We start from the raw sequence: 27,552 nt of genomic DNA on the forward strand, positions 1-27,552 counted from the left end.
TGCCAAGTTTCAAAAAAAGTTTGATAGCAGAACAATTTCAAGGGAACTACCTTAAGATGCAGGTCAATCATTTCCATCCTTCCTTCCACGTTTGGAATGACCGCCCTCTTTTCGCAGAAAAAAATTATAGGGTTAAAGGTAGTATTTTTCAACAAAATTCGACTTTTAATCATTTATGTCTTCTAAAAACTAAATCAAGGAAGATCATTCCAAACGTAGCAGGGTACATATTTTAAATTTGCATCGAAAACGCTCATTAATTGATCAATACAATTAAAATTCGCCGCCATTTCGCCGATTTACCAAATTTTAAGACAATAATATGTTAAGGCAAGGCAGGAATCCGCGTTTTATAATCAGGGAAAAGTTCAGCTTGGTGAAACGAATATAACAAAAGATGTAGCTGCCCAACCATAATTCCACGTTACATTCCTGACCCTGGCCTTAACCTACTTGAGCGTTCCTTCTGCTCACATGAACCCCTGTATAGTTTCATTGGTATTCACGTCATTCTGTCTTGTCCTTATTAAGTTATTCCTCGTTACGCTTCAGGATCAACTCAATTGAAAAAGGCTGCAGTTTCAGTGTATGGGTGGCGGATTTCTCTTCACGAAGCAAAAATAGTACACGTAAAACAAGTAAACATTTACACCACAAGACACAAGGAAGGAAAAGACGCGTCAATTTGACTGGTGTAATTTTAATTGCTATGACCATAATGTCCTACACTGACATGAGCCACCTTAGCGATAACAAAGGCAGGAATGGTAACAGACATACCAAGCTTTCACGCAACAATGCGACTAAGCTGTATATGGAATACTCCTAACAGTAGTGCAGCCAGTAAGATACAAATCACAACAAAGTCAAACTGTGTGCTTTGGCTATTTGCTTTGAAACGGAGAGCATTCTATCTGCAATGGTAATCTCTTTACCCCTTTCACTCACAAGATCTGAAAACTAATCCTCCTATAACTGATGACCATACAACGCTTTGTTGGCTATTTCTGAGAATCTGGTGTAATATCAAGACACTATCCCCATTACCATTATCATCGCCAGACTGCTTGACAGTGTATTAAAATTGTAAATTGTGAGGAAAACTAATACGTTGGTTACTCCTGGGAGTCAAAGGGTTTAATTGCTATTAACGTGAAAGCCTGGGTTACCCGTGAATAGTGCACCATCTAACTGACCTAGTAGCCACGCTGTCGTAACAGGACAGATCTCGCTCTTCAGGACATCTAGTGCCGAGCAAGGAGTGACGGCAAATATTGTAACATCACAAGCCATCGTCTGTTTTTCAGTAGTAAACTGGTGTTTTTGTATTATCCGGATAACAGCATTCAAATAAATATGTCAAAATCTTCCAAAATTTGACAGCTCTCACTGTCACCTCTGATAGGCTAACATCCTCGGAGACCCAGGGGCAGCTAGTCGGGACGACGCAATATTTTTGGGCGAAAGTTTACATCAAGAGCGGGATTCGCCCGAAAATATCACGTCCTCTCGACCAGCTTCCCCCGGGTCCCCGAGGATGATTGGCTAAATGCCCTCGAAGGAAAACTGATGAAAATACAACAGGTGCTTTTTGAACTTGGTCACAAATAAGTGCTTGTTCTACCCTGTCAGAACAACGTGGCAACGTGTACTAAAACGTGACTAATGGTATCTACACACAAACAAATCTAAAATGCGATAAATTGCTAAAGCCAGCTCTTCGCCGTTTAGAAATTCAATTCAGTTTCTCGTCAACCACCTTAGCCCCAAGATTGAAATAGTAATTTTGATCTCTTATTAAAGTTACATACAATTTTTAAATTCAGCTCTGAGAATTTGGCAGTACATCAAGACAATATCTTCTAATGTATTCTCATTACCTGTTTACTTATCAATGTACTGGTATTGTTAAGAGTATTTAAAAGCCGATCCGTCTTGGAAATGAAAAGGTTAACAGAGCCAGTGAATATAAACAATAATATTAATATTTTCTTGCAATTATTAACATTAAATTTCCTATAATTTGAAATATAATAAGGCTTGTTTTGGCAGTTACCTACTCTTCCACGATTCCCCAAAAAATGGAAAAGCCTAACTTCACGAATATTATCAGATGGCTATTTCATAGATTTACTTCAAATAACATTTCTCGATTCTAAGCATGGCTCTCCCTTGCAAAACAGCGCTGAAATCTCACATGCTATATAATGATGCAAACCGTACAATCTGCTAAAGTTGATTGCTACAGCGGCTTTCATTTGAGGGTCGAAAAATGATTGGTTTTGCATCAACTGCGCCACACGACTGGCTCAAAAAAACTCGCGCTACTTTTTCATCCAATCAGAAGTCAAACCAAAACCAATTGTGACTCACTAACATAGGTTTTCCCTCCCTTACTGTTAGCTACATGTAATTACTTCGAGCTTTGATTGGTTCATTGGATTGTCTATGTCCTTTGTGATTGGCTAAAGTGACTACTTTGGTTTTGGTTTTACGACACTCAATTGAAAAACGCTCTATAATTAGAAGTATAATAAATAACACCATATTGATTCAAAATTCAGCTAAACCAAACAACAAGCATTCCGGATAAAACGAAACTACAGTGTAACCTGGACAGCAATTTAAAGAGAGGCTGATTAAATTAAACCACGCAAAAAACAATAATTCTTTGCCTACCAGGCTTAACTAGTGCTCTGTCACGGAATACAAGCCACTGATTGAATCTTATCCTTAAGCAATGATGGATGGTTTACATAAAGAGAAAAAATAACAAATATTTTCCTAGTTCAGTGAACAACGCTTCTCTCGATTGCCTGCCTCTTCTAACCGACCAAACGTCGCAACATTTAATTTCTAGTTTTACAATTTAAACTGTCCGAACTCCCAAGGCAAATTTTCCAGTTCTCAGACACCCATGCCTAAGTGGACTTGATACCACAATATAATTCCAAATATGTTCCTAACAAATCACCTTTCCAAACAGTAAAACTGTAAAACATGTAAAACATTACAGTTCTAAAACTAATGTCCTTTTGATTTAGAAGACCTGTGTAGGTGTACACATACCCAATGGCCATTCTTTAACTGCCACACTCTTGTCTCCTCTGATTGGTCCGTTATAGGCTCTCCACTGCTACCAATACGCTGCGTCAAGCGCACGTAAGAGATGCACGCGGCTTCCGCGCTCAGAATGTGCACGTGCGGCGACAGAATCGTGGTGTTCGTGGGCGCGTTCCGTTGACGAAGCACATTATCGAAGTAAAACTTGTGAAACTCCACGCCTTCCACGAGATTTCCGTTTGCTTCTGGCTCAAACGCCGTCACGTGCGGGTCGACCAGCTTGCTGTAAGTGTCGAAGTCTTGCGTAGTTATACTGGTAATCAGTTGCTGTGTTAAACGGATTATTTCTTGTTCTTTCTGTGCCCTCCACTGCGGTTGCGCGCTTGCGGGCTGGGTGGCCGCTTCTGTTTCTTCAGGGTGCGTCGCCATCACATCTTCATCCGAACCCTTTTTCTTTCTCGAGCCACTAAAATTGTGCGTCGCTAACAACGTCGTCAAAATGGCGCCCTTGAGTTTTCGTCGCGCGTTGAACTTTCTCAGACCATCAAGTGTGGTTTGGCGATGAACTTTTGATGCGATTCGCTCGCGATTCTAAGAACGAAAATGGAGAGAGTAATTTTAACAATCTGATCGTTTGAATAGTGAGTTCAACTGCAGTCTCAAGTTAACTACATCAAAATGCAATTAAGGAGTAGTTTTAAGGGCTATTGAAATAAAACTAAACCTGATTAGATGGTCAAGTTCCTGTCTGCAACGCGAATAAACGCGCCGATTAACCGGAATGATTTTGTCGCCGGCCCGACCGAAAATAAGTAAAGAAAGCAATAAGTTCTTTATAGAACTAGTTTGCTTTCCCCGGCAGGTGCTCAAACAATACAAGACACTTAGTCAATCTCTTGACCACGATGCACTTGTCGCAATTAACAAGAAACTTGAAAAAGAACCACAAACCAGAAAAACTATCGTTTTTCGTCGATGCAGAATCCATTTTATGGCGTGAGTGGCCTCGAAAAAAGGAAAAACAAAAACGAAAAAAAGATGTCTTAATCGAGAAAGACTTTTGGACGATGCACTTGGCTCCTCCTATTAGTAAAACCATAAAACCAGTGGATTTCAAAATATCAGGTTCCAAGCAATATGCAAATATATAGGTAGAATTAAATACAGCGCAATTAGAATGCGAAAATGTTTCAAACTCGACGGCCGCAATATCACCGTGACACTTTATCTTGTCTTGAACTACCCCTTACTCAATGATTGTTGTCCTTTTCGTTATTTTCAGAGAGTTCTGTCCCATAACCGATATAATATAACTAGTTTATACGGCTGAGCTTTTACTGCTTAATATAGTGGACACAACGAAAAAGGAGGTTTCTCTTGATGCGGAAAAAAAATACAAGAGATAAAAATAGCACCACCGCTATTGGCTTGCTTTCATTGAGAAACTCAAAAAGGTTTTAAGACTTACTATCAAGACATTCTCGTAAACAAGTTAACGAAACCAAAATTCGAATTCTGAAGGAAAAAATGACATAAAATAAAATAAAACGCGTTATCAACGCCAAACACCGTCCATCTTTGTAAGGCGTTCGTTTGCGCTGTACAAGTTATTTTGATCTTCAAAGGTCGAAAAATAGCACTTGCGGTAAATGCAGTATGATGTATCACCTGCACACTCATGATAACAATCAGGTCATAACATGTAAACAAACCACGCACAAAACTCATTTTCAACACACGGGCTGACAGGTTGATATGCAGTAACCCTTGACATTCATGATAGCAGTCGGTTTCAGTCTTGGTCCGGGAGACCTTTCGACAACCGTAGTCATTTCAACGAGGTAAGACACCACGCATTTTTATGAGTTTATCGGTGCATCAACTATCATTGCACTGTAAACCACGCGCTTTTGATCGGTGATTTACCAAACTCTCTTCGAGTTCTTCCGAAATTCGAATGATTTTAAGTAAACTCAGACATTAAATGCGCGGTGTTTAACTTAAAGATGTCACCTTTAACAACCTGATGTCTTACAAGACCAAGCTTTATTTTATTCAATTAAGACGAAAACAAACAGATGAAAAGAAAAGCACCAACTGAAAAAAAAAAAAGAAAAGAAAAAAACGCAGGAAGCACTCATTCAATCAACGACCACGAATAGAGTAATTCTTAGCCGGACGTTAGTTGAAAAAAAAACATTCCAAACGTAAACTTCTCCATCCAATCGAAAACGCATGCCAAATCAAACTCTGATTGGACGATGCAAATCAGAAACATTATCCAATCAGCGGCCTTATGAGCCAATCTCATTCAAAACGCGCATTCTTTGCAAGGAGTGAGGCAAATGCTCCTTACTCTATGGGCGGTTCACTATGGAGGTCCACTAAAAACAGTGCCAATAAGAAATTAAATTCAAACAGAGAAGGCGTAATCCTATGATTAACGAGTACGTTCGGTGTCGGCCATGTTTAGAGAAGAGCTGGATAAGTGCCCAGGGGAGAAGACGGTGGAAAGGAAAAACGCACAGGCCAGTCGACAAGTGAAGCTGAACTTAATACCACACAGGTACAGTAGACAAAATTCTAAAGAGTAAGTTTACAAAGCTTATACAATGCAGCATTTACAGTACTTCAACTCTGAATAGGGACTTTTAGTAGTTTTACTTTTAGCACTTTTATTTTTTGAGAGTGGTCCGAGTCTAAAGATTTGCAAAAGTTTCATGTCTTTCACCATAAGCTTAAACTCATGAGCTTATCAATGGGTTTCTGCGTTCACTGATCTAATCAGCTTATATTGTTATAAGCTGCTTCCTCCTTTAACGAGTGAGCTTGCTGTTTGTGTTTTTGTTCTGATCAAACTCCTACACAGTCCGTTGTTTTCAAAAGAATCGTCTTGCTGGAGTAGCTAACTGATTGGGTTGTAGCCGTCTAGACAGCACATATTGATCGCCAACCATCTTGATTCGAAAAATAAGTTTTTTTTCATAAGCTTAAAGTTATTTCAAAAAGAAAGATAAGAGTCCTAACAACCAACCGCCACTTTAATATTGTATCTCTATCTTTGAACTCTTTCCTCTTGGAAAGCCTCTTATTGCACACCTTTCCATTCACAAGTGCTAAAGAAGTAGGACTGGTATGCTTTGAATAGTGTGTTGAAAACATAGCGGGGTGGGGGGGGGGGGGTGCTGGGCAATTTCCAAAATTCCTACACAGCAAAAACTGCTGAATAAAAAATCGTGCAAGGGGAGCCATCGAAAAACATCAAGCAAGTGCTTTCTACTTTCCAGATCCTGCTTTTTGATGTTAAAACATTTTGGCAAAAGCTTTTGCTCACCCCAAAAAATCATGCACAACCTAAGTTGAGAAAACAAAATCCTAGCCCCAGAAAATTGCACACTCCCTCCCTCAAAAAATTAATAATCTGTCCATAAGTAACTCAACATCATTCAATCAGACGTAATCAGTTCCGTCATGACCATGATAACATGTCAAAAATAACTCTTTATAATGACAAAAGACCACCTTTGAAGACAGAAATTTGGTAAACTACTAAAAGACATGATTCAAATTCACGACAAAATGTTCCATGCTGACAGAACAACATTACAGAGTTAAGCAATAGAGCACTTTTTCTGTGTTTACATAGCATCATCTAAAGACAAGGAGGGTTGGGAGAATTCGAGACAGTTATGCAAACCCTCAACTACCGGTATGTCTCAGGTTTGTATAACTTTCCAGAATTCTCCCAGCCCCCAAGTGTTTAGATGAGGTTATGAACACATGGAAAAAGTGTTCTATTGCTTTTATACAGTAATTCTCAAAAATATGCTTGAATCTAAAATGTCACAATCGTGTTTACGTACTCTCATCTAAACACACCTATTGACCAATGAGAGCACGCATAGTATCTCAGTTATTTTATAATTCCATGTCTCTAACTTGCTAAACCAATCTTAACACCGTACTGAACTCCACAATGAAACATCATCTGATGACTCCCCCTTGGGGGGGGGGGGGGCTTGTAATTTTAAGACTGTTTCGGGGGGGTATTAGAGAGGGAGGACTCAAAAGAAAGGGGGCGGACTTCCTAATTTACGCCAAAACACCAACAGGTTATTAGCTTTACTTCTCCATCTTTTGTACAGTAAGTAAGTGACTACATGCTGAAACAATAGAGGCTCATGTTACTTGACCATAAAGCTATCTACCTCAGTCTCAGTGTTACAAATGTACTGTACACTCTTTCTCTAGTCACAAACTGACAGGGGTTTCATTAAGGGCCAGGCACTGAGAAAATTGACCTGTTTTGAGGAGGATTTTGCCTACCCAGTTAGACCATCTAGAGAAAAGTGTTTCTTATATTAGAAGTTCTCTTCAAATAGTTTTTCCTGCCTGTAAAAGCTAGTTGCCCTTTAGCTGAATACATTAATGAAACCCCTGCAAACAATCTTAAAATTTTAAATTATTCACGGTGTTTATCAAATGAACATTGTAGGGCAATATGAAGCTGAATTCTTGAGGGGTCACTTTCCAGAGATTAAAAGCAAAGGAAAAGACCACTTGGTAATTCCCAAAGATGGTCACAGTCATATTTGGGAGCGGTTCCTTACAAAGAGTTTTTAATATTACAGAATCTGAGTGACATTTTAAATGGGTTTCAAAATGGTGACCATAACTTATAAACTGGTCAGAGTTGAGATTGGTCTCAAGCAAAACTTGAACTGTATTCAGACAACACAATAATAACATACCAAAATCCACGAATGTTTGAGAGCATCTGAAACATTAATCCTTTTATTTTGGTCTACAGTGAGCATTTTCTTGATTAGGTCTTTTGCCTCCTCTGTCACACTGTCCCATTCTGGTGACGGAAACTACAAAGAAAAACATACAAATATAAACTGGGTTAAAATTACTGTACCAGTATAGAGAACACTGACAAAAAAATTGCAATCAATAAAATACATTTTTTAAAAACAGTTAATTGTGCAAGCTCTGTTATTTTGAGAAGCTGATTTTACATTAATTGCCGGTATTTATCATGTATTTAACCTTCTTTCAATGGGCCAGAAAGGTTAAAAAATCCTGAGATTAACTTTTAAAACATAATCACTGAATGAGCATTAATGTGCCAGCCAAAAGAGCATGAAGTGAGGAAAATATTTTGTCACAATGTACAGTATCCAAGGGTGAGACCGAGTAGTAATAACCATTTTATTGCACTGTGGCTAGTAGTTTTGAAGTGTCTTAATTAAAATCCAGATGTTCTCCTCTTGTTGGTGTCAGTTAGAGATATCTGGGGTATATACCTCAGAGAAAATAATATTTTGGGGCAGAGATTTTATAACAGTTTGAGTTATCAGGGTTTTACAGATACTTGAGCGTCAAGATATTGAGGGTAAAATTAGTGATATACTGACCCACATTTATGGGATTTGGTCTGAAGTTTGAGGTAATTGGAAGTTCAAGATTTCAGGGTTATTCCGGAGATACCATAATGATGATATAAATTATTCCATGATGAGGAACATACTAACAGTCATGTAGCAAAAACAGCATGCAAATTTTGCATAGTGAATCCATCCCACTTCACAATAGTCACAGAAAACTACTCAGAGAGTGGCAAAGGGGAATTTTTCTATTAAATCATGCATCACAGAGAATTTTTTCACCAATCACGTGTCACATAAAAGAGTACTGTAAGTACGTTGCCAATTTTACTTTCTCAACCCTAGAAGTGGTGTTAGAAGGAGAACTCTGCCGATTCAACCACAGAAATGCATTGGCAAATATTCCAAACATTTTCTCCTGAACTGATGACAATATTATTGTTGGCCAAAATAGAAGTGGTGACTAGTACGGGAGACCAGGGGATTCACTCTGTACTGTGTATCCAGGAGGCTCCTGGATAATCAGGGAGAGTGGACACCGTTTGTGAACAGGCTCCTGAGGAGTGCGAAAAAAAAAAACAAAATAGAGCAAGCGAAGCGAGCCTAGCAGGGTTGGATCTTTCCCTCTCCAGACCACTCTCGCCTATCTCCAGCCAGGGTAACTTGGCAGAGATCTTGTATACAAATTGAGAACACCCCTACGCCACCTGTGCCATGCTTTGATATACAGGCAATATTTGTGTCAAAGCTTTACCCCTGCAAATCCTCTACTGTGCGACAACGTTTTTTTCCTCTGTGAATGACATAACATAGCTTTTGAATTTGGTTAGGTCTTTATGACGACCTTTGTTAAGTGGTACATAAACTTTTTCCTTGTGTAGTCCCTCACTGCTTACACAACTGTCTTCTTGAGTGGCATAAGATGACACCAAACTCTAACGTCTCTTATCATTTCAGCCATTTGGGACAACATTGTTTCAAATGATAGCCAGATTCGGATGTGGCCCGATGCACTGCCAAAAATGATTGGTCAACAAAAATTTATGGACAAAAATATCACTGAAGCTCATAGTCCTTGTGCAAAGTTTAACTATTTTCAATTGACTTAATCCTGTTATGTCAGGATTGTTTGGACCTATAGAACCATGAAGATCCACAAAGATCAAAGACAGCAGAGGTCAAGAAAAGGACGAAAAAGACCAGAAATTGGTGTCATGTCTGCAATTTATTGGTCTTTTTTTAAGACTATATTTACTATTTACTTTGAATGAATGGTATCCTTCTACAGTCAGACCTACCATAAGCGATGTCAAGCCTCAGTAGTTGCTTACGAGAGGCTCCCTATAGTGATTTGACTTGGAAACTTTTGATCTGGTCGCTGAGGAGAGGTGGTCGCTTACGAGAGTTGGTCGCAACTGGAGGTTCAACTGTAGTTCAAAGAACATTCACTTATCACGGAAATCTAATTGGTAAATCACGCATCACGTACTTGTAAAATAGCAATCACACATCATGTTATGATGTCCTGTCAAGCATCACACAACTAATTTGGTCTCAATCACGTGTCACGCTGCTAATTTTGGGATGATCATGTGTCACGCAAAAACCCTTTGCCATCCACTGCTCAGTTGATGTAATTTAAAATTACAAAAAACACAGTCCCAAAATTGTGTCTTTAAAGTATAATTTTTTGTGAGAAAATATGGTCCACAAAACTTTGTAAGTAAAAGAAAATTGGTTCCACATTCCAAAAGCAAGTCAGCTGACAAGTGATTGAGGGAAAACTATTCACACCTAATCATTTAACTGGGGTTTCATTAAGGTTTTAGCAGGACGGCGACTAGTTTTCACAGGCGGGCAAAACAATTTGAACTGCACTTCTTTATAACAAAAGTTTTACTCTAGATGGTCAAACCAGGTGAGCAAAATCATCTTCACAGCCGGTCAATTTGCCCTGTGCTGGGCCCTTAACCCATTGACACCTAGAACTTTTCGCAAAAAAAACCACTTTTGGTCATTTTGGATGTTTTTAGCCTGGACATGAGCTAAATTGGCTCCAATCTTCTTAAAAAGCCATTGGCAACAAGACAGCACACCTTTCTTTCCACTAGCATCATCAAAATTTCTATTCTAAAAGGTATTGGCAACAAGACAGCAACCCTTTCTTTCCACTAGCATTTTGCTTCATGACATTTTTGCTCAGGCATGTGCATAAATCAAAATTTTGAGTTTTTGGACAAGAAAGTGACCTACATCTTTAGGGATTTTTTTTAAATTCAATTTTTGTTTTGCCTTTTCTTTTTCTCCTTATCTTATCTTTTTGTTGCTTGGGCTTGCTTTCACTTCAAGAATTCCCAAGAAAGCATCATCAAGATGGGGAATTCTTACCATGGAGTAGCCATGCACATGTCATGGAGGGAAATTTTGCTCTGAGTTTTTCACTCTTATTTTTAAACATTTGTGTGCGTATTTCAGGCTCAATTGACCCCATCACCTCAATCTGGGTATCACTGGAAAGATATTTTCTTCTTGAAAAGAAAAGTATAATTTTGGTCAGAGGTGATGACGTCAGAAGTGGAACAAGGGCCAATGCTTGTCATGGCTGGCACAGGCATCAAAGGGTTAATGAAGCCCCTGCCTTATACAGAAGTACTAAAAGAATCAACTTTTCAGTTCTACAAGTTAAGGCAATAATCTGAAAAGATAGAGAAATCCTTTTGAGGTTGCAAGAGGTTTGCTTTCGAGTTATCAAGGATTTGAGTTACCAAGGTAAAATTACAGTAAATGTTGGAAGCTAATCCAGTGGAAAACACCCTCCTTAAATCTAGCTAGTAACCTGAAAACAAATTTGTTGCCTCTTAATGATTTTTTATTTTTTATTTTTTCTACCTATTAAAATAGTCCTTTATAAAATGTGATGTGGAAATGCATCTTATAGCTACCTCATTAATATGGCCATCTCAATATCAATCTCATTCAAGTACCACTGGGGTAGAAAACTCTTTGCCTATCTGACAAACTTTTTTGACATTCATGATAAAGGCCAAAAATAATTTCAAACTGCTTTTTTTTTTGCAAGCAAGCATTGTCTAATTAAAACTCACAGCCACTGTCAGTATGTTGGCAATACCCACAGTTTTTAAATATTTTATAAAAAAACGAAAAGAAGCCATCTGTTAGGATAAATTGGACACACTATATAAGGGCAATGTGTAATGAATTCTTTCTAATATTGATCATGTCCCTTTGACAACTGAGATAATTATGAAATTGAACTTTATAGAAGCACAAGGGAAAATGCCATTTCATTTCCCAAGGATTAAGGTCTAAGAAAATATATACTTTTGAAGGGTTTTCTCTTGAAGTCTTCATGTAAAAGTATATGCCAACTTGAGGCAGTCAATTGAGGTATACTGATACTCTGTAACAGTATACCTTGTCTGGCCTGGACTTATATTTTTTTCAGTTATGTAATTCGATCAGTATCATTCTAATGTCTATACTATTATCATGACAGCCTGAACTTCTCAGGCAACTGGCAGACAAATTCACCAGAAAGAACATTACTATATTTCAAGAGAAAACATTTTGAATGAATGGTCTTGAAGGTGAGCAGTTTAATCTAAATCTGAGTTCCTTTTGCTCTAGTTCATTACTGCTTTAATATTCTTTTTGTCTACTTCCATTTGTATTTTCTTCTGTAATAATAAAAATTAATTGGTGTATCTACAGTTGAGTGTATAAAACCTCTCATTCAGCAATTTTTTTCTTTGGGCAGTTATTTTTTTATAGATCTCCTACTATTGAAGAGTTTCCTGGAGAAAATGCGGATTGGGAAATTTAGTGACTGTGTCAGTTCAAAGAAATTATTCAAAATTTTGCAACAAATTATCACTTTCTTTAAAATTAAAGGAAACTAACATTGCTTAAAATTACAATTTCTATCTGGATCAGTAATGAAGGGGCTTTTCTATACAATAATTTCTACTCAATAAGACTAATTGCTAAGACCTAATATTTGCTAGGAGATAATGAGTCACATTCAAATAGTACAAGCAGTTCTTAAGGTTTGGTTTCAAGAGAATATTGGTTTATTATTGAATGATTTTGAAATTTATTGAGCCAAAATGAATGGTGGCATAACAATGGTAACACACCAACATGTACCATCTTCAACCTGCATCTGATTTTAATTACAACACTGACATGTCATTCTTATTTTGGCTGAGCAGGAAAATGTTTTAAAAAGAGTTCATTTTGTGGCAAAATAATTTAAGCAACTCTGCACAAACTGTAAAAAGAAAAGAAAATAAAGGACAAGTAAAAAATATGTTGTGAACATGTACAAGAACACTCAAGAGCTCTCCATCCTGTCCTTGTTGCTCCTTTGTGTAAGTAACAATGAAACAGAGTTTCCAAGTGGAGGGTTTCTTTTTCTTTCTGACTAAAATAGAAAAAAATATCTTGATACATAACCAAAATGTTTAACTACGAATTTAGATGCCAGCAATTAAGTTGGAGGAAATGGGTTTCCAAGAAATCTACAGTTCTTGCTACCTTTTTCAACGCAAACTCAAAGTTCAATGGTGTCTAATTATGAATAATAAGGTTGGAGCTACAATTATGATGTATAGATGGTTTTCACTGTCACGCAATGAAAAAATAAATCGAAAACTATTCAGTGGATAAAGTCAAGAAATTTTGATATTATAGGAGACAGATAAAGGAGAAACTTCTCCAATTTTTGGGTCTCTGCGTTTTCCCAAACTTCAGATATTCGTTGAAATGTTTTGCGCAAATTTACAGAGCCCAGTATGGAGTCGCTATGTTGGTGGAGCTCTTTGCTCCACCAACATGGCGGCCGGAAAATAGTGCAAACATCTGGAACTTACTTTGGCTATCTAGGTGACTGATTATCTGAACTGAACCAACAAACATTTACACAAGCACTTTTCCTAGCACTTTAACTCCTAAAAAGGCTAAAAATCATTAGATAAGTGTATATTTCTCCACAAACGCGATCGGAGTGGTATGTCACGCACTGACATAACTCTGAACTTCAAACGGCACTGGTTTCTAAACCAAGCACACTATTGAGCTTAAAAGTTCTAAACAGATTTAAGTTTAGATCCCCTTATGCCTTATGAGGATAAAAATTTTCGTGGCTCTTTAGTTTTGGATTTTGGAATTTGATGACATCACGTGAAAACGATCTATTGCTCATAAATATCCTTCTGATGCCCTCACATCATTGGTCGAGCAGTGTACAGGTTTTTACATATGTCACATTACAGATTTGGAACTGAAACAAGTTTAAACTCACACTTGAAATCTTTGTTCAGCGTGGAACAAAGAAAAACAAAAGATTAAAGAGAGCATGAGACAAACAGATCAGTTATATTGTCATCAAATGTTCGCTTTTTGTGCTTATCCGAAATTCTCACATTATCGGCCTAAATATTTGAAATTTGAAATTTGATAGCGGTTGGCCATTTCTTTTTCAAGAGCTAACATTTTACTCAGGGAGGCATTCGAAATTAATTTCGGAAGCATTTCAGCGTTCTTAATTTCAATAGCAAAATTGAAAACTAAAGGGTTTCAGTTACCTAGCAAACATATGTTCCTTCGCTTGTAATTTTTATTCTTACTCTGATATCGATGGCAGGTGTTCAGACACAAAGAATAATAGCTCCTCAATTACGGCAAGAAACCACCAGATAGGAGAATCCCACAAAACAATTTGTCCCTTTGATATTCATGTTAACCGAGTGCTGTAGGTTAAGACTCCATGGTGAGTAAAGGATCATTAGCGAAAATGATAAACGAAGAAAAGTCCTGCTCTGGCAAACAGAAACAAATGTCAATCACGAATCGCTCAGAAAGTAAAGAAAAAACATGGACAATTATGAAAGAAATCGGAGACCGATTTAAGTCCTAAATAAACGAAAGCCCAGTTCTTCATATAGGCGCTAAACCAATGGTCAAATAAAGAACGGTCTGAATTAATTTTTTGGCTAGGCTTTGAGATACAGTGTTTACGATCATTCGTTCTCTGAAAATAAACAAAGAACTGGTAACTTGTTCGAACCACGGACATCAATTTTTGCAAGTGAAATGAAAAAAATAAACCAAAACATCTAGTGTTTATTTACTTACGTCGTACGCCCCAGCTTTGATCTGGCTGTATAGTTTCTGCTGATCTTCGTCCCAAAACGGAGGATAACCGACCAGAAGAATATAAAGAATAACTCCACAGGCCCACAAATCTACAGCTTTGTTGTACGGTTCCTTCTTCAAGACCTCTGGAGACAAATAACCCGGCGTCCCAGCGAAACCAAACCAGCCCAATTTATCGTTATCCACTTCGATCGCCAGTCCAAAGTCGGCTAGCTTGCATATAGCTGATTTTTCTTTGCTGGAAAGAAGCAGATTTTCAGGTTTGAGGTCTCTGTGCACAATATTGTTATCGTGACAATGTTGAACGCTCTGCAACACTTGCTGTATACAGTGCGAAGCGTCCGCCTCGCTGTAATACTCCCGAGCTACGATCTCCTCAAAAAGTTCTCCTCCAGTGACGAGATCAAATACTAAATAATAAAAACCTTCTTCTAAGATGCTAGAGTGAAGACGGACGATATTCGGGTGTTTTAGACCTCGGCAAATTCGAGCTTCTCGCTCAACCTTCTGGATGTCGCGCGAGGTCATCTTACGCGTGTCGAGAATTTTCACAGCAAATTCCACTTTTCCTTCCTTTAGAACACATTTTCGAACTATACTAAAGGCACCTCTTCCAAGTTCCTCTTTGATATCATACATATCGTGAAAAGGTCTCGCCGAAGCCGCCATTTTCACCGTGATCTAGTGATCTTTCGATTCCAAATAGATTGGAACTCAAGAGAAGGGCCTGGGTGCAGCGTGCACCTTCCCGGATATGAACTGTCTAAATTACTTCCGCTCTGTTCACAAAGCGAAAGTCGCTAATCACCGAGAAAAAAAATAATGAAATATTTCCCGTTATCCTCAACACTGCGGCCAATAACTGTTTGAGGTGAAAAAAAGAAGAGCTTTCGGTTCCCAAATGTTGCGTTTAAAACCTAACCATACGGAGGCTATTTTACCTTCAGCCACGAGCACTCACTCACTCAAATGAGTCCTCACCGTCCTCTATGTCATGATGGACTCCAAGAAAGAAAATTATCGTGCTCTTTGTAATTTTCGCAGTAATACTGCCCTAATATCAGAAATGTGGTGATTGTCACCCATAGTTATGATTTTGGTGGACTAAAACAGTTCTCTTTTATGTAAAACTTCATTTTTAGAAATTATCCTTGTCCAAAAATTAATTCCTTCCCTTCTGCTGGGTGGACTTACGTTGCAATTTTTAAAATTAACTCTGATCCAACATAAACGTTTGGTTGTGGCGTCTCGTCCAACAAACCATATTATCTTTATTTCACAAGTCTAGAGTAATTTACACGTCGTGTTGGGTCTTCACATAGGAAACACTGTAATACAGGAAGGAAATTTCCCTCAAAATAAACGCGAGTCTATATTTAGCTCTCGCCCTATACTTGCTCGCAATATCTTTTCCTTATATGGGTTTTGTCTTTTCTGACCCGTCTATATAATGGAAATATATAATCAACACACAGCACAATTCATAAATCCTTCGATGAAAGTGTCAAAATATGACTTCCTGACATTCAGTCTGCATTCAGTATTAATAATGTACCAGTTGACCAATTTGATGAATTTTGTAAATTAAATTGAAAAACACTCTTTTATATTGAAATGAATTTGCTGTTTGTCTATCCCCGCCATGCTAAAAGATGCCTCGGAAGATTAAAAACTATGTTTCCTATAAAATGTATTTGCACTATTCATTTTCCCCATCCCCGAGAAAACGGCTTCAACTTTTAAACACCTAAATATATGAGGTATTAATTAAACAAGAAACGCGCCAAAATGCAATTTTGGTTCATCTGAATATTTGCAGTACCTAATAGTGGACTTCTTCCAAAAATAAACGCCGTAGTAGACGACTAGTCTCGTAAAACGATTGAAAGTTTTCCAGTTTTAGGTTTTTCAGATAGTAACTGACAATTTCAGTATTTATGCAACTACCTTTAAGGGAGGAAAGAAAGGACTGGGGTTAAGTACACCTAATATAATGCGATCACCTGTACCTGACTCGTACCCAGATCCTACCTTCCCATGTCACAATAATTTGGGCGTGGTCCGTTAGGTTAAGGGGGTATGGTACCCTAAAATATGGCGATGTTCATGAAAAATTCAATTTCTTGGAAATACAAGACTTAAGACCCTTGAGGACTTGTCAAAAACATTTTGAAACGATCTTGCCGAATTTCCTTCCAGATGAGTGTGAAATTTAAGGAAAGTACACAGTGGTATAAGTTTTTTCACGTGGCAACGGCCATAGCAACGACTGTTTACTATAAGAACGTGACCAAAAATATAGATTATTTTTAACTTATATGAACGAAACTATTTAGAAAAAACTTTTAAGACATGCACAACTCGATTGGTATAATTATTTGTGAAAAGCTTTGCCTCGAATTGCCATCACAGGCTCATTCATTTCCCTTATGACAAGGAATATTTCCCACAACTGCGGTAACTTTTTACAAAATAAAACAACCATTGCACCCCCTCCCCCGAGATCCAATCTGCACCCCCCCCCCACTATTTGTGGCTCGTTAAATGCTTAATACTTCGTGTAAGAAACTTAAAGTGCATTTTTCTCAAAAGTTTACTTTTGTACCGACTGACTTCGCGCCAACATTTCTACTTTGCAAGGTTTTTAAGTAGAATTTCTCAAACTTGGGCTCATCAAAGACCAATAGTGTCGTGATGATATAAACCAAAAAATCGTAACATTTTAAGGTCTGTCACGTGACATGAGATGATTTGTCCACTGGGTGTGGTAAAAAATAAGGTTATTTCCAAATAAAGCTGTAAAAAGCACTGAAAATAAGAGTTAACTGTCAAAACTTAGGTTCATATCACAGAACAAAACAGAAACTTACATGATATGTTTATTTGACAGTCAATTCTTGTTTTGTAAAAGAGCAGGAAGTGTTGGCGTCAATACTATTAAACACTCTTCCAAAGGCTGTGGCTGGTTTCCATAGCAACCATTTTGAGTAAAACTCTAGAAATTTAATTTCTCTTCTTGAGTGCAATAGAACACAATTGCTCTTTCTTCACCATATTTAAAAGAACTTTTTGGTCCATATTGAGGGTACCATACCACCTTAAGTCTGTATATGAACTAAGTGGCTCATCAGGCTGGTGCTTATCTCCGATTTCGGTAGCATGAAGTGGCTTGGAGTATTTCTACTCCCCCGTGGATGGGATGCTAGTCCATTGTAGAGTTACCCCCAGCATTAAATTCGCCGGTAATCTCTAGCCGGTACCCATTTGTACACCTGGGTGGAATGAGGCACTGTGAGAGAAAAGTGTCTTCTTGTCCAAGAACACAACCGTCAACACAGTGTCCCCGGGTAGGACTCGAACCCGTACCGCTCGATTCGGAAGCGAACGCACATTTCTTTGCCAATTCAATATACTGGTTTTTCTCTTTCTCCGTTTTCTTTATAGCAATAATTAACAATTAGATTATAAGCTCGAGATTTCTATGAGGTGATAGTTGATGAGGCCGAAAACTGTCATTTAAAATTGAAGTTGTGTGCGCGCGCGCATCAGTTTTTTCAATAATTTCAACTTTTTTAAAAGTCAAGAAACCGTAAATGTCCTTCGTTTACACTTCTTAGGAATGTAATTATCCATTTGCATCAAAATTTTCCTCCAAAACTTCGGAAAAACGAAACAAACCTCGCAATTTCCTAGACGACCTCCAGCCACTGCACACTAATGGTTGATAGTGTTCGATGGCTCAGCCAATCAGATTACAGCATTTGCATTAGTGTACCAGTAGAATTCTGAATTCTGAATTAGATCAGTAAATTACGTTCAAAAACTCACGCCGTACGCCACCTATATTGGCTCTCGACCTCATCTGACCCGAATAATCTCGACTCTGATCCGATACGGTTGATTGAATCTTGCATAACATTCCACAGTTTACCAAACAAACGTGGCCGAAAGGTGTAGCTTTGAAGAGTTAACTTTTGCATCAACTGCAAGCGACACACCAGTCCACGACAATGGTCGATTCAACCGCCGCTATCGCCGTCTGCAGTGTCGGGTTTGGACTGTTTGTAATTGGCTGGATCGGAAGTATGTGTTACTTCAGGACGCCGTGCAAAGACATCGAAAAAGAAACCCAACATGTCGAAGAGGGGAGCCTCGATTAGACATATGAGAAGATCTTGAGATCAGTGTTGTTATTTAGTGAGGTGGGTTTTTAAATGGGAGTTTAATTAAGTGCGTTTTCCATAAAGTACCGTGGGAACTGAACTAAATTGCATCCTGGTTGAGTAGTTTATTTGCGATAGATGACAAGACTAACAAATGTTGACATTCTATTTGACTTTGGACGTAGTGACTGGTTTGAAGTTTTTCGTTCCATGTCATAATATCGTTATTTTATTTTCTGATTCTCGCATACGTGCTCCTCTCTAACCTTTATTCTAAAACTTCGAACTACTGAAACAGCTGAAGGGGAGTTAAATTGGCATGGTTAACACATTATGTGTTAAAGCTCTCGCTGTGCCTTATGCATCTTCTCCCACTACGATAGTCGCGAATTTCCTCCAGGAAAACAACTGTAGTTTCTGCCAGATTTTTCGTAGCTTTCGATGTCTCTAAACGTACAAGATGATATCAGCTAATTGTTTTCATCTCCTGGTTTTGACTTAAAAGCAAGCTACGAATTCATAATTAAAATTAACAAGTTAATCGAGGCGTGGAAAGATTGTGAATAGAAATGGACAGTGACGCGGAAAGCGAAAAAGACGCGGAGGGTCATCGAAAGTGAATTATTCCTTGTCTCCTCTGATCATGCGCGTCTAGTTTCACGTCTACTTAAAAACTGTCAAGTAGTCTCAAGTCACGCTCTGACTTCTTATGTCGTTACGTGGGACGTTAAGGATTGCAGTGCGATTCGCTCGACTTGATTTCGCCAAATTGACTAAATATTGGTTCATTGTTAGGTGACAGTCACGACATCGAACTGTTTAACGCCTATGGCGCGCAATGGATCAGTTCAAAAAGAGACAATGCGCCTCGTCCAACCACGTCGAGGTCAAAAATTTCTGGAAACTCGGTGTTATGTTAAAAAAAAAAAACATTTTAAAATTTTGTCATCGCAAATATTGTCTCCATAATTAAATATCGATATGCAACCTGAATTTTCAAATATTTATTTATATTTTATTTAATTTGTAATTTACCTCTGACGTAAATAGACTCAATCGAAATTCATTCTACTTCGAACTGAAGAACTAAAGTGATAAGAACTAAAGAGTAATAAAGAGTAATAACTAAAGAGTAATGAAGAGTGATATACCTTATTTCATGCTCTCTTGTGGTAAGCACATAGAGCTGAAGTTGAAAAAAAGAACTCTAATAACAATAGTTTATAGAACTCATTGAAATACACCAGGAGTCCGTTCTCCTGAGTCATGGGCTCTTTATTACGCCAAGGATAACTTGAAGAAATAAGGTGCATGAAGGGGGAGTACAAGTCAGTTCAAACTGCAGGCATTCTCTTCTTTCCATCAAACATGATCCTAATTACATGAAAACGTGAAAAATCTGAAGAAAAATGTCGCAGGACAAAACTGTGGCGAAAAACTGGCAGGTCCCAGCAGACGGTGTTAATTTACAGAAGCACGCAACTATGAATGCAAGTCAAACTTTTGAACACAAAGCCAAAGTACTGTAGATGGAAACACGGATAAATCGTGTGAGGAAATTCTTTCACCACCAATAATGACGTTTACCGGTGGAAGTCGAAGGCTTGGTCTGGTGATGGATTTTCGCGTTTAACCGCTGAGAATGTTTCCTGTAAACCCTAACCTCTTCCAGGCGTTCAGTTAGTTGAGGCGCAGCGCGAAAAATGGCGCACGAAAAATAGGGGAGAAGTGTGGTGCGGGAAGGCCTCTCTCTCTCTCTTTTTTGCTTGCCGTTTTTTCGCGCTTCGCCCTAACTAACTGAACGCCTGTAAGAGGCTAGTAGACTCGAGAGTGACAGCGTCTGACGACCTCCCTAACCTTCATTGTCCACTCCAGAACCTTTGGTGTCTTGACTACGCAAGACAGTCATGTGTGAAACGGAAGAGCTCCAGAGTCGAGAGTTGTTTATCATTTGGCATTTTTAAGCTCCTCGATCATTGAAAGTGTAATTATCTGTACTAAACTCTTGGAGTGCGATATAAAGATTACCTGATATAATATCTTGGACAATGCAGGAAAGACAAATTCTTTCATTTGTTCGCCTTCAAAAAATGTTTACATGTCAATACAATTATGTTAATTAGCGGTATTGTCAACTTCAAGCCTCAGTGGTTTGAACAACACTGAAATTCAACGAGATCGCAAACTCATACAAAATGCATAAACTAGCAGTCTTTTCACTCGTGTTCCGATGCATTCATTTGGCTGGTGTCTGGTAAGAGAAGAGAAAGCAACAGTAAGATGGCAGTAGACAAAACGACAGCTATAGTGGTATCGGCCATTCTTTTCGCTGCTCTAGTCTTAATCTGGATTTTATCGCTAGTATTCTGCATATGTCGTTCGCCGAGTAGCGACTCAATTGGTCGTCCTGATCGGCGCTTTACTCCCGAGGAAGAACGCATGATACGGCAAAATTCCGAACGCAGAGCCAAGCAGTACAGAGACGGCTCCATGGCTGTGTAATTTTAACGAAATTCGCTGGAAAAACCAACCGTTAGTCGTTAGTAAGTATCTGTTAATCTTGTTAATCGATTTCTTAAGTACTTCTCGAACTAAATATTCAAGTTGCGAACAAACATCTAATATCAACTGCGGCTGGAGTTTGGTGTTGAGTTATATGTGACTTAACATGGATTAGTAGGATTTTATAGTTTTGGATCAATCCCAGAATTCGACCACCAACAAGACTGTCGGTCTCCGCTCAGTTTGACCTTCGTTACGCTTTTGAAGTTTGCTGTCAGAGAGTTCGTGATTTCCTGCTGTTTTGTAATTGTTCAAATGTTCCTCGTTGAGAGTCCAAACTGTAGTAGTAAGCCTCTTTGATGAGCGAACTTTGCTCGATTCTTTGTGACAGTCCACAGCGATTGGCTAATGTGGTTTTTTGAAAGAACAGCAAATTTACACACACGACCCCAATGAGTACTAAAATGCCATCATTGAAAAAAGAAGGAATGACGAATTGTAAAACACCGGATACTCGCCGAGACAGGTCCCAAGGCCCTCGATGTTCTGGACTACAAGCAGTCCCTCTTTCGCTTAGTCCGTCGTGCGTGACGCGAAATAAAACTGCGAGAAAAAAATGGCCGCGCGAAATCCTGGGGGCGAGTAGCGCGCGCTCCTCGCCACCAGGATTTCGCGCGGTTATTTTTTTCTCGCAGTTGCTTTTAGTCAATGCATACAAACACTACAGGCCATCAAATTGGCTAGGTTGTATTCTTCTAATGGCTGGATGAAATTTTATTTTTACAGGAATTAACCTGACTGTCATGAAAAATAATATCAGCGTGAATAGATTGGGAATAAGTCCAAATTAAAATTTTTGTGGAATTGATTGACTAAACAAATGTATAAAATTCTTTCACATCATATTAATATAGCAACTCGTTATTCAATTATCCAGGTTCTTGCAGACAGATACTTCAAAACTCGGTTAGTCGTTTAGAGGTGCCGACGTTTTTCCTCAGTCTGTTTTATGTTATCCAACTTGATGATTCTAATCAGCTAGAGTTTCAGGCTTGATCTTTTGATGTTGGGGCTAGGCCGGGTTGAGGTTACAACGTCCAATGCCTACCCCTTCTCCGCGATCCACGAGCACTTATTGCGGGTCTTGTTTCAAGGCGTTCTGCTGTTTAGTTCTAAGTTTCGCCAGCATGGGCTTGCAAAGACAAACAGTCAAACAAACAAAACAAACAAACAGACAAATTGGCAAACGACCCAAACCGAGTCCTCCATAGCAGCTTTTGATGGTACTTCCTTCTGTTACTGCGCACACTATCTGCGCATCACGGATTTTCCTACTATGTTTCCTTCATTTAAAACACATAGATCTACTGTTACTCCCTCATTTACTCTTGGCAGCAAGTTTCCAGCAATGTAAACTTTATGGTCTATAACCTAAACTGAACAGACTACGTCGAGATGCTAGTCCATCGCAGGGTTAGCTCCAGCATTATGTTCGCCGGTACTCATTTATACACCTGGGTGGAGAGAGGCACTGTGAGAGTAAGTGTCTTGCCCAAGAAGGCAACACAATGTTCCCCGCCAGGGCTCGAACTTGGACCGCTCGGCCGGAGTCGGGCGCACTAACCATATGGCCACCGGATGGCCATCGCGCCTCCCACAATAACCACATTACATTTACAATAATCACAAATATACCCGGTCAAAAGCACATTAAGCACAATACAATTAGTTTAAGTTTGGTACTACGGGCAGGATAGTTTAGTAAGTACCAAATTTGGTACTTACGGTGTGACTAATTGTATTTAGAAAAGGCTTAACTTACTAAAGATTTGACTAGAGCTAGACTAACAAAAGAATATGAGATTTATTTATCATTATGATGATAATATAAATAAGGACTTTGCAGTTTTGGGACATGGTGTCCAGTTATTTATTAACATATCTGTTTGCTCGTTTTTCAGTTTGAGAGAAGTTTTAACCTGTACCTGAAGCTAAAGACTGAGGACTCAGGATTAGCACTAGACAATTGTATTTTATATCTGAATGAAGTATCCACGACGAGCAGTTCAAGAAACAGCAGCATTTACAAGTAGTCGACACTATAAATTTTTTTTACAATGACTCTTCACTGGACATGAACGACGCGTCCCACTCTAACCGATAGAGGCTGGGTACTTCTACATTTGTAAATATCTGGGTAACTTTACGAACCATTCGTGACATTTTGATATGTACTTGTTTTAGTTAGGCTTTAGTAAATAGTAAAAAAATTGACACTTCAGTGCAGCTTACACAATGCATACTGCGTAGCTCCTTCAATTACAAATCCGGGTAGCTTTGCACAAGAGTCATTGGTTTACACTAAATCCAGATCCGATACTGTCCTGTTACTTTGCGCTTCTGTGGGACTAAGCAGTATTTACTTTTGTCAGGATTTCCCGCCCTAAATAAGACCGCGTGGAAGAAGTAAAATCGCAACAAAATATACATGCGAGAGAATGTGATAACTAGCCATATCACGTCAGTCATGGTTTGGGCGTATAAAGCGTATATGCGATCTTTATTTCCCAATCCCAGTTATAAATTCAACTTGGTTCGGCTACATCAAGTTTTATCGAAGTCGAAGATTTCGTTTTTTAGCGTTGTCGCAACTACTTCTGACTGAACGCCATACGAAAAAAATATCGCCAACGCATGGAGTGTGCGAGATGGTGAATTGACGAATTGATTCCATGTTGCCGTGCATCTGTTCAGTAATTGATCACAGATGACGTCGAAATAAAAAAAAAAGTGGCACACGAGGTCTACGAGGCGATAGCCGAGTGTGTCACTGATGTTCCCACCACATTTGACCTTTTCTGTTCAGACGCACGGCAACATGGGATCTATTCGTCTTATATATGAAAGAAACAAACAAAGAAAATTGAATAACGTCGAAAGAACCAATCAAGAGTAATTTGAAAGAGAGTAATTTGAAAACTAAACAAAATGCGAGAATAATTTGACTTAAATACTCAATGTTTATACGAGAGAAATATTTGGTGATCCAAGGGCTAGCTCCGTATCAGGACTCTTCTTCGATCACAATGTTAGCCTGCGTAGGAAGCGTTTCCGTGGGGTTTAGAAGCAAAGAAAGACCGAGGAACGGAATTTTCGGTGATTAGTAGTCATATACGCTCCGTTGGGCCGTAACCAATCAGGAGCCAGGGATGATACCACGTGACCACTTTTTTCCCATACATTCTCTTAAATTTTCAAATCCAAGATGGCCGCTAGAGGGGTCAAACATGGCGCCCATGCCCAAATAAGGGCAACATGTCCAAATAAGGTAAAACATGAAATCGAGGTTCGTATGGGAATAAAAGGGTTTGCGTGAGTGTGGAGTGAGTATTGTTGTTTTGAGATCGGCGACAAGAAGATGTCTTCAGAGGAGAGCAAGCCGAAGGTGGAGGTGATTAGTATTCCTGCGGGGACGTTGCCAAAGGACATTCCGAGAGGGGAGTTTGCAGAGAGAGTGTTGGATGCCGTGCGGGATAGTATTCTTGGAAAGATTATGAAAAGCTCCGTTAGGGACAGTACGGATAACCTCCTGAAGAAAGAGATGACGAAGCTGGCGGATGAGGTGATCCAGTTCAGACAGGCCATGTCAAGGAAGATGTTGGAGGACGAGTCTCTGGATAAAAAGGATCCTGTGCGTTTGGAGAGGTTGCCGGAGAGTTTTGAGGCCGGATGGAAGGAGTGGAAGGGTGGTTGGGGTAACAGAGAAGAGTTGGCGTATCAAGCCTTTGTCGAAACGATGACGTCACCAGAGGAGTGAAAAAACATTTTTTATTTTATGCTTGTAACAAAAACTAATAAAGATCCTTTAAAGAGAGAATGTACATGGTTTGTTGCGTGATTTTTTTCATCGTCTCTAGGGCTTGCAGGTCATTGGTTCCTAGATGTACGAGGGATAGCATCATGGTTTGTGGGGTGAGAAATTCTCCGTGAAGGCCTGAGGAGGATTCGAACACGCGTCCGAAGGGCCAGACTTTGGAGAGGTCTCTTCGCATGTACCAGGGGTAGGGAAAGTGTTGGGCTAGGAAGAGGAGCATAACGTCTTCGTCGGGGTGGGGTTCGTCCAAACGGATTTTACAGGCCAGGGGTCTCTAAAAAAGAAAAAAGAATTTTAATGCCCCGACCAGGAATCGAACCTGGGTCTTTGAGGCCACAACTCAACGTCTTAACCATTAGACCATCGAAGCGCTTACCTCTTTAGGACTTGGTTTTGGGAGTGTCATCGGGAGGCAGTCCGAAATTCACGGTATTGCAATGAGGGCAGTGTCTTTCGGAGGGTTTCAACCACCAGGTGTGTAGGGCTTTACAGGATCCGTGAAAGAATTGGTTGCAACAGGGTGTCAGGAAGTAGTCTTGGATACTGTGATTGGGAGTGAATCCTTCCTTACACCATAGACATTCGTATTTAGGAAATCGAGACATGGAGTCTGAAAAATAGAGCAAAAACAACTTTTTATTTGACATTCCACTTGTTATTACAGAGTGGGACGTGTGCACAGTCCTGATGACTGGCGCCCATGTTACAAGAACGATTTCACGTGATTGACACGTGCCAGGGCTTCTTCATAATGGCTTCCCAGAAAGATGGCTTCGTATTTTTGGTTCTCATGATTGGGATAGATGCCGTAGATGGCTCCGCAACAGGTAGCCCAGACGCACCCTAGCCCCCAGGCTTCTCTCAGGGGTCCCGACAGTGTACGTACGAATTTGTCGTGGGTCCCACGTTTACCCAACTGTAGGAGCGGTAGGCGGCAGCATGGTCTGGTTTGTTTGCATACGTAACACTGGGGTTCGGTTTCCATGTCTAAAATTGAAGTAATTGTCGGTAAGTGCTGCGTACCCAGTCTACATGAATCACCAAATCATTGGTATCGTCCTCGTCAAGGACGCCCAACCTCTCTTCCAGCCCCAGGAGATCTAGTTGGTCCAGGGCCACACTGATAAAATCTGAAAGTTGTTCTAAGTCCCTGTACAAAGGGGTCTCTTCTTCGTCCTTCATCCACTCTCTTACCCGCTTTTCCCAGGTAGTCAACTCTGCTTTACACCGCTCTAATATTTCCATACTCACTTGGTACTTTGAGAAGCCACAGCAACGAGAGTATCCACAGTCTTCTGTAATGGGCGCTCATACAAGTTGAAATAACTCAGAGTGCCTTTGACGGTCCGACTCGCTTATTTTATACACACGTTATAATGGTGTCCAGTCTCCTACCGTGAGGGGTGTGGTAGGGGGATACCCCCCTATCCCCTGGGTCTGGGGTAACACGTGACTTGGTCTCGATCTGTGATTGGCTGGACGGATCTTCATAAGGCGAATCCGCGCTGCCCCCGATCCTCACTCTGAGTTTTGAACTTGTATTGAGCGCTATCATGGCCTTGAGGGAGATATACTTACAGAACAATTTCAGACCTAGAAAACCAGACACTACCTATGAAGAAGCAATCGATAGAATGGACGAGGCCTGGACCCGATTTTATGAGAGTATGGATTTTCCCATCCGGGATTTGTTGGCGGGTCGACGTTGGCTGACGAGGTTCAAAGACTCCAGCCAGCTCGAGGTGATGCTCCACCAAATCTTATTTTTTATGGACGAGCAGAGGGAGAACTGGACCCGGAGTTTGTTCCAGTACCGGAGCATTGAGAGATGTTTTAGCCGGACCTTGTTTAATGCGATCTATGCTATACGCAAGAACCTTGTGTGGGACATTAAGGTGAAGCCGCCTGTGGACAGGATCACGTATCACAGACTGATGCTAGGTTACGGGTTTGAGCCCTTTCAGTCCACGTGGACTAAGAGACAGAAGAGGACAGCGAGACGGTATGTCAATGTAATTAACTTTTATTACATCACATTTAACAAATGTAATCAAGTGACAATGAGAGCCATGATCGACGCTGAGGATAGATTACCCAACATGTAAAATATTGTGAAATAAAAATCGGAGTGTGTTTTTACAAAAAAACTGTGTCTGTGTTTTTTGGAAAAAATGGGCGGGGCGAGGTTTCGATCCTCGGACCTCTGGGTTATGAGCCCAACGCGCTTCCACTGCGCTACCCTGCCTTTCTTAGTCTGGGTACTGTCCGTTAACCAGTATGGCTTCGGCGACTCCTCGTGGGTATTCGTCGATCCATTGAAAGAACTTGCAGGTACGCTTGGGACACTTGAGATAGAGCCTGTCTGGGTTGGACTGGGAGTGGG

At 39.7% G+C, this 27,552-nt stretch overlaps 2 protein-coding genes, 1 long non-coding RNA gene and 2 other non-coding genes across 5 annotated transcripts; 2 read left to right on the top strand and 3 right to left on the bottom strand.

Moving 5' to 3' along the window:
* Positions 1 to 684: 684 nt before the first annotated feature.
* LOC110043624 (calcium/calmodulin-dependent protein kinase type II alpha chain-like) lies at positions 685 to 15,381 on the bottom strand. Its single transcript, XM_020749100.2, has 3 exons — positions 14,610 to 15,381; positions 7,815 to 7,937; positions 685 to 3,654 (listed from the first exon to the last, which is right to left on the bottom strand). The coding sequence occupies exons 1-3, from the start codon at positions 15,297 to 15,299 to the stop codon at positions 3,025 to 3,027; spliced, it is 1,443 nt and encodes a 480-aa protein (XP_020604759.2). The 5' UTR covers positions 15,300 to 15,381; the 3' UTR covers positions 685 to 3,024.
* Positions 15,382 to 18,542: 3,161 nt separating this feature from the next.
* LOC110043740 (uncharacterized) lies at positions 18,543 to 23,576 on the top strand. Its single transcript, XR_002296021.2, has 2 exons — positions 18,543 to 18,832; positions 23,257 to 23,576. It is a non-coding gene; the product is annotated as an uncharacterized LOC110043740 (long non-coding RNA).
* A 1,058-nt stretch (positions 23,577 to 24,634) lies between these two features.
* On the top strand, positions 24,635 to 25,176 carry LOC149118540 (uncharacterized). Its single transcript, XM_089297640.1, has one exon. The coding sequence runs from the start codon at positions 24,714 to 24,716 to the stop codon at positions 25,110 to 25,112; it is 399 nt and encodes a 132-aa protein (XP_089153766.1). The 5' UTR covers positions 24,635 to 24,713; the 3' UTR covers positions 25,113 to 25,176.
* Positions 25,177 to 25,467: 291 nt separating this feature from the next.
* Trnah-gug (transfer RNA histidin (anticodon GUG)) lies at positions 25,468 to 25,539 on the bottom strand. The gene has a single exon. It is a non-coding gene; the product is annotated as a tRNA-His (tRNA).
* Positions 25,540 to 27,342: 1,803 nt separating this feature from the next.
* Trnam-cau (transfer RNA methionine (anticodon CAU)) lies at positions 27,343 to 27,414 on the bottom strand. The gene has a single exon. It is a non-coding gene; the product is annotated as a tRNA-Met (tRNA).
* Positions 27,415 to 27,552: the final 138 nt, after the last annotated feature.

The sequence above is a fragment of the Orbicella faveolata genome, unplaced genomic scaffold (genome assembly GCF_042242905.1).
Source record: "Orbicella faveolata isolate gen_17 unplaced genomic scaffold, um_ofav_v1 contig_1, whole genome shotgun sequence".
Classification (NCBI taxonomy): domain Eukaryota; kingdom Metazoa; phylum Cnidaria; class Anthozoa; order Scleractinia; family Merulinidae; genus Orbicella; species Orbicella faveolata.

Coding starts and splice junctions, on each gene's coding strand:
- LOC110043624 (XM_020749100.2), bottom strand. CDS start 15,299: ATGGCGGCTTCGGCGAGACCTTTTCACGATATGTATGATATCAAAGAG. Junction 7,938..14,609: donor TCAAAGCTGGGGCGTACGAC/GTAAGTAAATAA, acceptor TTTTCTTTGTAG/TTTCCGTCACCAGAATGGGA. Junction 3,655..7,814: donor TCAAACATTCGTGGATTTTG/GTATGTTATTAT, acceptor TTTCGTTCTTAG/AATCGCGAGCGAATCGCATC.
- LOC149118540 (XM_089297640.1), top strand. CDS start 24,714: ATGTCTTCAGAGGAGAGCAAGCCGAAGGTGGAGGTGATTAGTATTCCT.